The sequence below is a fragment of the Panthera onca genome, chromosome D1 (genome assembly GCF_046562875.1).
Source record: "Panthera onca isolate mPanOnc1 chromosome D1, mPanOnc1 haplotype 2, whole genome shotgun sequence".
Classification (NCBI taxonomy): domain Eukaryota; kingdom Metazoa; phylum Chordata; class Mammalia; order Carnivora; family Felidae; genus Panthera; species Panthera onca.
The window spans coordinates 42,729,200-42,742,995 of NC_138348.1; the positions used below are offsets into that span (position 1 = coordinate 42,729,200).

Genomic DNA, 13,796 nt, shown 5'->3' on the forward strand with positions numbered 1-13,796 from the left:
ATAGCCTCAGAATCTTATACTTCTGCAGTGGGAAAAGGAGAAGATAGACTCTGGGCTGTTTCTGCCTCCACAGTATACAAACAACCAAAACAGTTTCGCTTTTACCCTTTTCTATGTAAGTGAAGCAGTATTGCAAAGCTGGAGGACATATAGGTAATACAGTTTCTCTCTACAGAATTATTTATCTTGATCTGTACCTGAATGTAAGAGAGGGGGGAATCAGACGGTAGAAGGACACAAGGTAAGACAGAAGTACTGATAGGGTCCACAACCCATTTGAATGTATGTTTGAGTTGTACCAAAGGAGTAAGGACGCCAGAATAATTATGGTTATGAGACATTTCTAAATGCAATGGTGACATACCTAATGAAATCAAGAGCACTAGGAAATCAGCCTCTGCCTCCATGGATAGGCCTAATCTTCTGTGGTTTATGTGAGAGAATCCTAGCCAGCTTCCCTGTTTTGCACACATGCCCTTCTATGCTGTGGCTGGCATCTCCTTGGTGTGAAGGCGCCTCCCTGGGCAGTGTGCCAGAGAAACAGTAATGCTGGTTGTGTTTGACTTAGCACAAACTGTTTGTGCTTGTGTTTGTCAAACACACAGATGATATGAGAGACAAAAAAATAATTATGTGATATGAAGCAAATAAGGAAAATAGTGTTTTCCTTCCTTGGTCATTTATGATTAATCATTGCAATATTTACATTTAGGGATTAAGGTAGATGTGCTCCTAGGTATATTCTGCTGCAGCTGAGAAAAATGATAGTCTCTTTCTGATAGGAAAAAAGTGGACTAAAAATTCCTTTAAACAGAAAGTTCTATAAATTATTCCCAGGGTTTTTCAAAGCTGTGACTGAAACACAATTGCTTATTATAGTTATTCAACTAATATGTCTAAGAGGCTTGTTTGAGAGCCCGAATGTTTCTGCCATACTTTACTATTAAAGGTTTTAAGTATTATTCTCTGTTACTTCATTAGGGTTGTTACTAAGAGAAATAAAATTAGGAACTGTGTTGCGTCAAATAGTACAAGCATATTACAGTTGTACTTGGTACAGATACTGAATTAAAAACATGAATATATTATAATATTGCCACTGTGTGTCACTGAGAGAGACTGCTTTCATTATTAGGTTTGATTGTGGACATAAATCTCTGGAGGAGAGCACAGGAACACAACAGTCTTAGTTGTTTGTTTGTTTTTTTGTCTCCAGTGTACCGTAGATCTTTGAAGATCAAATGGTGTAGGTTATTCTTGAAGTAACTTAAGCAGTACTGTTATCACCAAAAGGTCAGAATGGATCTAACAGCATTCCCACAGAATCAGTGTTCTGCATTCTAGGTTACTAGCTTAAATGCCGATTCTCTCTCCTAGTTTGTTCACTTTTCTAGTAAGGGCCTAAACTATATCTAAGTACTCTGATTACTCATTCCATACATTGCCCTTTCTACAGAATTCTCTGTTTTTTAGGAATAGTAATTTACAGTTATTTGTGTTTTCAGTTGTAGGCAATCACAGAAGGACTAGAGTGGTTTTCCAAGAGCTATGACTGTACACTTTACATATTCATTTATAAGTGAGTTTTTGTTGAATTTCCATTTATAAATTTACAGCAATTTCTTCATCTGAGGGAACTGAAAAAAAATCTGGAAGTGTTTAGAGGAGAATCATCTGCCACTTTTCAACTTAAAGTCAGCAAAGTTCACATACCTAGTGATTCTTGCTGTTTCACAGGATAAAGGGTTAAAATAGTAATCTATCAATGTTTAGATTTCATGTATTTTGAAAATTTTAAATTGTTATTTCTCAAGACAAATGCTGTATTGCTCTAGAGACCAGCTTGTGAAAGAGATTGAGAGCACATGTAATTTTCTCACTTTCCTGTTTGTATGAAATAATGTGGTAGAGTGTCACTAGTTTCTGTATGAATTTTGTATAATTGTAGAACTTCAGAGTAATATCTAGAATTGTGGAATCTCAAAAGATTAGAGCTGAAGAAGCTTTGCATATTATGTACCCAAACTTCTTATTTTCCCTGTAAGGACCCCAACATCCAGAAAAGTAAAGTTACTGCTCTCAATCACATAGTAAATGACTAAGGTGGAAACTTAATATTCCCCCAGAATAGCATGTTTAACCCATCCATCTCACAGTCTTTTGGTCGTGTTGTAGTCAATAGTGAGCTATTATTTCTGAACCCGTGAACTCCTTTTATTAACAGTAAATACATATCACAGCTGGTTTTATAGATATTTTTGCATTATAACACAGCAATACCCATAGTTTTAAAATTTATACTATTTTGCATGAATGTAAACATTTCAAAGCTTTCCTTTGTACTCTGTTATAAATAACTTTTACTTCTTTTGAAGTCTGTGTGATATACATGTAAGCAATTAAAACCTCTCCCCACTTGGGTTTGGAGACACAAGGTCTTCTTAATTAAAATTCAAACAAAAGCTGCTGGTAAAAATTACTACTATATGATTAAGGTCTGAAGTATTATGATACATTGGAATTGCTGTTAACTGTTGAGATTAAAAGAAATCGATCTGTTAGAGAAAAGATCAGTTGGCTCTAATTAGTGAAATCAATGTTTACATAAAAGGAAATGCTGAAGTTTAGTAACAAATTCTGGTTATAAATATAACACTGGATAAAGTTGTTTTTTGTTATTATTACATTGACCCCATAATCATGCCTTAAATTCATTGAATAAAAATCTGAAACTTCCTTTAGTAGTTATTATAATTAAAAACATAGAACTTTACTTTAAAATCATATCTAGTTTAAAAATTTTCAGTTTTATAAAATGTTGTTATATATAAAAATAGCCAAAAATTATAAAATACTTCTATTGATTCCACTTTAAAAGGCTAATTTTAGCAATTGCTGAAGCCTGGAGTGGGAAAGGAGGCAAAATTGGTTAGAAGTAAGAAAGATCCAAAGTATTCTTACACAATTATGATTACATTAAATATGTATTAGTCTATTTGGTGACATACCGAAATAAAAGAGAATACATTTTGATATAATTCAAAAACAAGACATTTCACTTTTTTCTCCCTGATTGCTGTGATGAAAATAAACATTATAACCAGCATGGAGAAGCAAAACTATTACTAATTGCAGCCTAGATTTTAAGTAAAATGAAGGTCATTAGCAATTTCCTGGAAGCCATTCAGATTGCTTACCAGGAAATGGTAGCTAGCAGGACATCTGTAATCCTCCTGTGTGGAATTAGTGAAAACATACTGAAGCTTTAATGATGTGTGTTAGACTTAGGTCTATGGTGGAACCTTTCTCCATCAAAGTAGCTCATATTTCATTGAATACAAATGATTTTTATTTCAGTATTAGAGTATAAACCCAGAATTGAAAATAGCCTTTAACATCTATCCGTATATACATACCTAATACACACCTGGAGAACAGAATATGGCTCATAGTGGAATAAGAGATGACAGGGTAACAGAAGAACAGACAGTAGGAATCTGGAAGTGAAATGTGTTTGGGCAAATAGAAAAATTTCTTCCATAACTTGGAATGCTGATTTCACAACAGTTTGAGAGGTGAATGTAGTCCCGTTTTTAGTAGCATCTTCTTATCACAATAAAGAAATAAACAAAGTTGAGTGTTAAGTGAAAATACCTTACAGGACATAAATTTAAGTCTGGCTTACTCTGCATTGTTTTGGGAGATATGGGGTCACTGATTCAGAGACTTTTAGCATAGCATCTCCATATTACCTGAATTATTTGGCTTAATAAGGGTAACATCTCTGGAACTATAAAGGGTGACAGTGTGAAACGGAGGAGAGCATATATACTCTTCAGTTTGTGTAGAAAATTATATACATACAGAAAATTGCTGGAAGGATATTTAATAAACTGTTAACAGAGGTTGGCTATGAAGTAGAAAATAAAAGATATGGGACAGGCTGCTTTTTAAACTTTTACTGTATAGTTTGTACGGTAGGTTGGTTTTTTTTTAAACCATGTGTATGAATTGCTTTTTCAATACAAAAGACTAATTAAAAAAAAAGACTGCAGTCCTCAATGAAGATGAAAAGAACTGATTTCCTTATTTTTGTACAAGAAAGCATGGATGATACTACTTACTTCAGATTTTGTTGAGAGGGTTAGAGAGAGAATATGTATTATTTGGTGTAGTATAGAGTAAGTAGAGAATCTGAAAATACTACAGGAAGCAACAACATTTGGCATAATTTAGTACTTGAACCAGTAAATATTTATTGATAGAATGATGAAATACAGTCCTCAAACTTTTTTTGATCTCAGGAGTCTTAGAGTGTATTGAAGATTCTAAAATTCTTTTGTTCATGTGACTTATAACTATTAATACTTAATTATGTTAGAAAATAACCCTGAGAAATAAAAAAGTATTAATTCATTTAAAATTTATAAAATTAAATCTGCTACATATTAACATAAAACCCATTTTTATGACAAATATTGAATATATGAATATATTTCCTAAAGTAAAAATGATTTAGTGAGAAGAATGACATTGTTTTACAGTTTTGCAAATCTTTTTAATGTAGGTTTTAATAGAAGAGAGTTGGACTCTCTCATACCTGCTTTTGCATTCAATCTGTTTGATACATTTTGATCGAAGTATACGAAGAAGTTGGCCTAATATGCATATGTAGCTGACAAAGGGAAAAGTATCTTGTAGCATTTTCACACAATTGTGAATTTTCTTCTATGATACTACATCAAATATCACAAGTGTTGGTTTCTTAAAGGTTAGGTCTAATGTAGGATCTGAAACCATATCAGTGAACTTTCAATACTTTTACATTAAAATACATTGGTCCAGGGGCACCTGGCTGGCTTAGTCAGTTGAGCATGTGACTCTTGACCTTGGGGTTGTGAGTTCGAGCCCCATGTTGGGTGTAGAGATAGCTTAAAAAAAATCTTTAAAAAATCCATTTGTCCAATTTTAACTCTGAATGAATCTTTTGTTCCATGCATGATTTTGTAATGCCATGCATTAGGCTTTTAGATTATATTGTCACTGAGTTGTGCAGCTCTTCCTTACGTTGGCACATTTCATCACATAGTATCAAAAAATCAAATTCATCAATATTACTATTAATCATATCAGAAAAATTTTTTTTTAGTATTTGGAAAGTGTTATGCTCATGATGGCAGATAGAAGTTTTCTGAAATTCTGATTTTCCCTTGAAAGTTCAAATTATATTTTAACCAATGTTATAAGGTTTTTTGTTTTTTGTTTTTGTTTTTGTTTTTGTTTTGAAGTGGGAGGCTCTCTTGGCAAATGTTAAAGTACAGGTAAGGATATTTTATCTTGTTCTTTTAAATGAAATTGGAGGTCTATGCAAAAAACTATGAAAAATTTCAGCTAGCAACTAGAACAATAGCACAAGTGATTTTCCTCGAGACAGCTATGATACTTAGGTGTAATAAGCAGTGGGATGCTTCCCATTTCATCACATAGAATCTTAAGAACTAATTTTTTAACTCTACACCCAACATGGGGCTTGAACTCATAACCCCAAAATCAAGAGTTGCATGCTCTACCGATTGAGCCAGCCAGGTGCCCCTCATCACACAGAATGTTAAAAATATGTGTACTTAAAAGTCATTATTTAACACATTATTTTACTATTTTATCAAAGAACTACTTAATTGAAACTGATTTTTTTTGTTTTACTACAAGTGTGTGGTGGTGAAGAATACAATTACTACTAGTAGAGTTAGGTGCCTTTGATTCATGCTAGAGGATGAGCAGTTTTAACCCACTATTTCATTCATTCGCATCATCAGTGTAAGTGTCAATGTTGTAACATACAACTAATACCTTAGTATTATTGTGAAAACAGTGTCGACCTTAGGGACACCTTGGAGACTCCCCTGGGACTCCAAGGGGTCCATAAATCACACTTTGAGAACCACTGGACTAGAACTTTAAAATAGAGTAGCATATAATTACCTTGATAATAAATCAATTTGTCAGTAATAACTACAAAGCAAATCAGTTACATGTAAGAGTTCAAAGATTCTGTGAAGATGCTAAATGAAGTTATTGACTTAAAGAACTTAGTTGCTTTCTCCCCTGGAACAGGAATTGTGGCATAATAAACACAGGGTGTAGAATTGATCAGATTTGGGTTTGAATTATTGTATAAACTGAACTATTTATTTATTTATTTATTTATTTATTTATTTATTTATTTTACTCTCAGCTTTTTAATCTGCAAAGTGGGGAAAAATACATGCACTTCAGGATTACTGTCAATGATTGTAAAATGACTAATAAAACAAAACCTTAGTAAATAGTAGTTTGCCAGTAGGAATAGATATGAGAGTATTTCATTATGTGCCACCTAAAGGGACCTGGAACCATTTATTACCTCTTGTAGCACCAATTATTCCATAGGAAATGATTAGATATGTATAAAATTGAGAGGAAGTTCTAACACTCTAAGAAATCCATATTATCACCCACATCAAATTTACAGTATAGTCCATGTTGCCAATATTGTTTCAACCAAAAATAATGATCACTTTATTGATAATTAGCTTATATTTTTCAGGTAATCTAGGTCTGGAGAATGAAAAGCAGCCTAATCAGCTCTGTTCCCATCTTATTACAGATAGCTTAGCTATCATTTATCTGCCAAGTCCTTGTCGTAGTATTAAATCACCTTACTTAAGTATAAGTAAAATTCTCTTACCCAAAACTTTAAAGAAACTTTCCATACAGTTTTGGTTCTGGCATTTTATTATAGCAGTAGCTAAAACTTAGAGGTCTTACTGTGAAAATGAGATTTTCACATGTATCGCGTTTGGACATACAGTTGCTATGAATTTTTTTTTTTTAGTGTAACATTTGGGATAGATGAGATTTCAATACATATGCATTTATTATTTTATAATTAAAAGTTATGCACAGAGTTTTAGTAAGCATAAAATATAAAAAAGTTTTATAATTTTTATATACTATTATTAAATTCCTCTATTTCACTTTAGTCTTCTTTGTTCAAATAAATGTAAGAAGTTTAAAAATATATATTTGTGATAATATTTATATACAGCTGATTCTTAGAAGAAAAATATGTGGGAGAGTAATTCATCTCATTGCTGTTTATAGGCCCAGGAATGCTCTGTGCCTAGCGCCCCACATGCCAGGGGGTGTCCTCGGTATTTCTTTACTCTAGAGTCAGCTCTTGACAATTCTCATGGGATATATATGTCACATTAAGAGCTGGCCCATACTACTAGACCTCCCACACACTTACTATTTAAGTCATTTGTCTGAATTAAAAAAAAATCTAAGGCTAACCACTTAATAAAATGTGTGTATTTTCATCCAAATGGTGTTTTCATGAATAAGACCCTTGAAATAGGCATAAATTGTACATTATTCTCTACATTTTTAAATGTGTTGCTACTGTTGGTAATTACCACTGAGTGCATATTTAATGCACTGAGGAAATTTGATGCAATTATTCCGTTTATTTGTGATTCCCCTTCAATCCAAATGTCTGCATTAAACTATTGAAAAAGAAAACTACAGAGAATTTAGGTCATTTAAAAAATGCACACATTTTCTGAACTCTGCTTGTAAACTTGTATTGCACTAACCAAAATAAAATTAAAATGAACCCAACATTATAAAACATAGGGTTCAAAAGTTTAGGTAATTTTGAATAAAATTACCTTTTAAATATAACCTTAAAGAATTTGGGCCAATTGCAAGGCTACAGTCTTACAGAAGTCAATAAGAGGCACGTATAACTGAGCTCAAAATTTAGCTAGTTTAACTTAAGACAAATTCTTTTTCCTCAAGCCTCTTTTCAGTACTTAGAACTTGATTACACCCGGAAATGGATTGAATAGACACACGTTGGTAGCTTTTAGGAAGTCTTTTTACAAAATGGCAGGATCCACAGAGGGAAGGTCTGTCTATTCCATGAGAGCCTAGCATTTTTTAAAGCTTACAGAATTTGGGTACTGAAAAAGATCTCTAATGCTGAAAGAGCCTGAAAACATGAAGAGTGCAAGAGGAGTCCAGCTTTTGTAGGTCCTCTTTTTAATTTTCTCCTTTGATCATAAGTTGGTAAGAAAAGTGCATGTGTTTCTCAAAAATGATTCAATATCATTAAAATGGTTTGGCGAGGGAATAGAGCAAGGCAGAAGAACACAGGTATTAAATGGGAAGGAGGAACTCCATATCCATTTTGTTCAGTAGGCATTATCTGATGTTCCCTTTCAAGTTAATATGCAACTATTCGTTGTACATGTTTTAATAATATTCTTAAACATCTCTCTAGGGCTAAGGAAGAGATGAGATTTAAAATGAGATCTATCTCATGGCTTTAAAAATATGTTTCTTCATGTAATAGTAATGAGAGACCTGTGTTCTTATGCTTAAAGCTACGAGTTACATTCCTATTAACATTTGTTTAACTAGGCTTCCATCACAACAGGTGCACAATTATTTTTATAAGTAAAATATTATCAGCCTTCAAAATTAGCCAGGGCAAAATGCAGGTTGTCTGATTAAATAATCAGAGCTGATACTTAAAATACATTTGATTTCCACAGGAATTTTAAAATGCAACGTCCCAATCTCTTCTGATATGTTGAGGGAGTTGCAATTGTTTGTAGTATGTAAGTAGTGGCTTTTATTGTAACTAGTTTGATACATTTCACATAATTCAGTTGACATTATGAGACACACTACTAAAAATATAATAATAGTTTATTACTTCTAGCCTAACATTTTAATCTACTAATGAAATAGTATGCTTCCTATTAAGTCAGTAAAAGAAAAAGAAGTGACTCTTTTTCTTTGAGGACTCTTCTAAGTTCAACTAAAAGCCACATTAGTTTAAAAAGTCAAAATCCAGTGTATTCTTATTTAAATTTGATTTCTGGAGGTTTAAAAAATACAAATATATATTTCAGATCAATAATGTATAAATCATATACACCATAATTATTGAGTATCTTGGGGAACAATAAAGACTCCCAAGTGTTATTGTAAAACAAATAAGAAACTAAAGTGAACAAAAGGAAACAAAACTAAACGTGTGAACCCTACACACACACACACACACACACACACACACACACACACACACATGCACACACCCCTCTGAACTAAACAAGAAGCTTCTTTCATAGGCACCTTCACCATGGTTAAGAAGTGCTACAACAGTGCAGCTGTTAGAAACCAATTACAGGCAGGTAACTGTTTGTTTTCATATCTAAATCTGTTTGTCAATCAGGAGAATGCAATGAGTCAGAAAAGGGGATCTCAAATACAAACCACAGGGTAAGGCAGAGCACCTGGAATGGGTCCAAGCCACAAGAATTAGGGCAGGAGTATAGATGGAATCAAAACCATACATGTGCACATGGCTCCTGTCTTTGACCAACTTTTCAAATAGACTCAGAAGTAGAGATTATTGGAGAAAAATGTGAGTTTTCTATTGAGAGCAGTCTGATTTTAAGGTTTGTTAGAAGAGTGTGGTTATTTATAGAAGAGTGATTGTAGAAGACATCTACAGATCTTTACAAATGTAAGACATTTCTAAAATTTGCTCGTAATCATCCTTTTTAAATGAAGGTTTAAACTTATTTTTTAATATTATAAACAAGTAGGCTTTTACTGCTTTGAAATTCATCTGTGGCAATTTCCAGCTAATATAGTTATTAATGAAAAAACTTTAGTTTTTTCTGGACCCAGAGATACATTTCTACTCAAGTTAGAAAAACCACCTTTAATGTTTAAATATGCAATTGTCCTTGGGTTGCAAGATTTCAAGAGACAGTGAAGGATGCAGAGTGCTTTACATAAATCTATATGGCTAGAAGTTTTTCCATGCTGAAATGTGGGAAAACCTACTGAGACCCTCAAGTTTAAGCTGGTAACATCAAGGGAGCATAAATAGAAGTTTATTAAGAGTGCTAAAGAAAATGAAATGGGCACAACCATTCTGTGGTTTTGCTTAAACATAGGCTTTCATACCCATTGAGAGTCCTGGATTTCTTGTTAACTGGTTACTAAAAGGAGCTCTTTTATTTTTCCAGCCATAGTTTAGTGCCAATAGGCATTTGCCTTGAAGCATGATGGCTCTTCTCTAGTCTCCATAGTTGACTGTGTATTTCTCAGCCATGATACCACAGTTTAGGGTTGCCCTCCCAGCTGGATGCTGAAAAGCATTTTCCTGGAGTAATTGGTACTTGTCCCAGGTCTTCTTCTTTGCATATTTTTCAGTTTTGGTGTCAGGAAGAAGAGGAGGGGATCACCACCACTTGAAGTGGTGCTCTCTCTACCTGGACCATATTTTTAATATTTACAAAGGCTTGTCTGAGATGGAATCAGAATGCATGATCAAGAAACAAATGAGTAAGAAGTGATGAATTAGATGAATTGAAATACTGGAGAAAAATAATTATGATCTTTTTCAATTTAGAAAGAAGAGTTTACTTAAGATTACAGGAAGGGCCCTGAGGAGATTCTCTGTATTGTATTTCCTAAAACAAACTAGAGGTAGGACCAGGAAAAAAAATCACTTTTTTCCCCTTCATGATGAACTTATTCTTACTGTGGTTGACACTGAAAGAAGCTTTCCTACTAGAACATGAATCTCAGAACCAGGAAAGGATCTTTAGAATTGATCTCATCCATCCTCTGCTTTCAAGAAGGAATGCATTTATAGAATCTCAATCAATCCACAAATCTTTTTTTTCCCAGTGCTTATTATTTGCCTACCGTTGTGTTAGACTATGTAGAGTTTACAATACTTCGTATTTTCTACCAGTCAGACATGAGAAATGCTTTTTTAAAATTTTTTTTTTTAAATAGGTTTTTAAAAACCTACAGAGAGGCATGAGAGGAGGGTGCTGTCAAAAGCAAAGACTAACATTTATTGGGCAAATATAGTGTGTCACAGTGCTTTTGTTTATTTTATCTTACTTAATCCTCAAACCAATGGCATGAGGTTGGCATCATCATCTTCCTTTTGCAAAGGAAGGAACAGAGTCTCAGGAGAATTTTTCTCAAGACACCAAGATAATAATGAACAATCCAGGATTTGAATGGAGGACTATATAGTGCTTCAAGTTTATGTTCTTTCCACCAAAACACGCTAATATCTCTTTGGATCATTATTGGGACACATTTCCCCATGTATTTCCCAAGTCTTCCATATGACTCTTTGAGCTAAATAAACAAGCAGAAAAACAAAAACAAAATTAAAGAAATAACAAAAACCGAAGTTACTTTTTTCTTTTTAGATTAGTGGGATTTTTTTTCTTTTTAAAATATATAGTTCTTCTATTCAAATTTGGCTACTGTAGATTTCCCTTTTTCTATTAATTTAAATGAATCAGGTTTGGGGATGTTGTCTTTTAGTATCTTTTACGTTTTTTTATTTGCTGTCAAGGATTATTTAATATTATTCTGGCTTTTTAGGAAAATCTGATCTACAATTCAACAGTGAATCATCTCTGGTTATTTGACAGTTGACAAAGTGCCTGGGTATGTCATGAAAGTGATTGTAGAACAGAAACTTTAGAAACTCTAAATGCTGTCTAGACTATTAGTATCTTTACATTTCTAGCATAGTGGCATGTATTTTTGTGTGTCTACTGCAAAAATTTATGAACCGTGAATAGAATTTTAATAATAAATTATAATGTGGTTAATAATTAAAGTTAGGAAAAATAGTTAAAGGAAGATTGTCATCTCTCACATACAATGACCACTTACTATTATGCCTATAATCCATATCTCACACTGGAATCTATGAATTATTTGTATCAAAGTTCTTTCAATTCATACCACAATTTTCCAATATCTCTCCAAATATTTTAGAAATAAGCTTTGTTCTTTGCTCATTAGGAAAATGAAATAGCTGGTACTAATGGAATAACAAGTGTTTTAATGTGGGGATGTACAGAAGACACTGTTAGTTTGAGGATTAAGTCACCAGATTATCTTAAACAGTTCCCAATTCAAACAATTTTAATTTCTTGAGAAGAAGACCATGAGAAATCAGACCCAGGAGTGTGCTTAAAAAATCTCACAGGTTAGGGGCACCTGGATTGCTCAGTGGGTTAAGTGTCTAACTTTGGCTCAGGTCATAATCTCGCATTCCATGAGTTTGAGCCTCACATCTGGGCTCTGTGCTGACAGCTCAGAGCCTGGAACCTGCTTCAATTCTGTGTGTCCTTCTCTCTTTGCCCTGCCCCTGTTCTCTCTCGCTCTCTCAAAATAATAAACTTTAAACAATTAAAAAAAAGAAATCTTGCATGTTAAAGGCATCTGGATGGCTCAGTTTGTTGAGCATCCGACTCTTGATATCGGCTCAGGTCATGATCTCACAGCTGTGAGATTGAGCCCAGCATGGGGTCTGCCCTGGCAGTGTGGAGCCTTCTGGGGATTCTCTCTCTCTCTCTCTCTCTCTCTCTCTCTCTCTCTCTCTCTGTCTTTGCCCCTCCCCCACTCATGTGCGCTCATGCTTGCTTGCGCTCTCTCCCTTAAAATAAATAAATAAACATTAAAAAAAATCTCATATGTTAGATACCTTAGGTCTGGCTAATGTCATGAATGAGGATATAACTACTGAATTTTTTTGGCAGGAAGTATCATGTAGTCAATCAACACTGGCATTATAGGAGCTGGGGATAATGATTATTGATGTAGCTGAGTCACCCTAAGTGAGCAGAGATGCCCAAGGACACAAGATAGAAACATGAAACACATAAAGCAGGTATCCAAGCACCTATAGGTTAGATAACAAGAGTCAAATGTAACCTCTGCTAAAAATGAGAATCAGGACATTAGATATGGAAGGCCTGGGTAGTAGGTACCCAGTAATTTAGCACTTGATAGGAGATGAGAACTAGGTCACTGCCAATGTTGCCAAGAGGAGAGTGTTGTGACCTCTGATCCTAGAGCAGAGAGTGTCCAGTCTTGGCTATCTGCTTAGTACAGAGACCAATATTTATGGCTAGATAAAAGGAAAAATTTTCTAGATTACATTAAATCTGTGCTTCCCACTATAGAAGTCATTTGCCACATGTTGACTATTTAATAAATTCAAATCAACTAAAACAAAGTTAAAATTTAGTTCCTTAATCACATGAACCACATTTCAGATACTTATTACCACATGTGACCAGGGCTACCGTATTGGTAGCAAAGATATAGAACACTTTCATTATCACAGAGAGCTCTATTTGACGATGTTGTTCTATACTATAGCAGTCATAAAGACTATCCTAATACTGTCAAAATGTAGAATCTACAGCTATCTGTAATAAGACATCCCTATGACAATGTACATTAAAGAAGCCAAAAAAATGTTATTATGTCAAATTTAGTGAGGTTTCTGAAAACAGTATTTTGATGGAAGAATTATATGAAGTTTTGAAATTGGTGTTCATATTGTTTACTGATTTGCATATTGTTGCAATAAATAGAGTTTTTTTTCACTGAGGAGCATCTATTAAAAAACCTATGGGAATGGATCATAACTTATATACAGAACTGCTGAAATTATATTAAAATCTATTTTTCTCACATGTATACTGTGTGCTTGGTGAAGCGTTTTGGTTTTTGTGTTACTTGAAATTATCTCATCTCCACTGATGGCCGAAGGGAAAGCTGATCCTTCTTTCTTTCATCAAACTGTCAACAAAGCAGCTTCCTGTTTTGAGTACTATTTTTCATTGTGTTTAATACAAATATTTTTAAGTATGCTTTTTCATTGTATTTAATACAGATTT

The 13,796-nt window shown here is 33.7% G+C and overlaps 1 protein-coding gene across 17 annotated transcripts in view; it reads left to right on the forward strand.

Moving 5' to 3' along the window:
• SOX6 (SRY-box transcription factor 6) overlaps positions 1-13,796 on the forward strand; it is a 693,831-nt gene that overhangs the window by 442,999 nt on the left and 237,036 nt on the right. Inside the window, exon 1 of one of the 17 annotated variants that reach the window (XM_060606130.2) lies at positions 1,534-1,579. The exons of the other annotated variants lie outside the window; for them this stretch is intronic. Within the exon in view, the coding sequence (XP_060462113.1) occupies positions 1,549-1,579 (31 nt within the window). The 5' untranslated portion in view covers positions 1,534-1,548. Of the gene's footprint in view, positions 1-1,533; positions 1,580-13,796 lie in introns of those variants that run through there. 17 annotated transcript variants of the gene reach the window in all.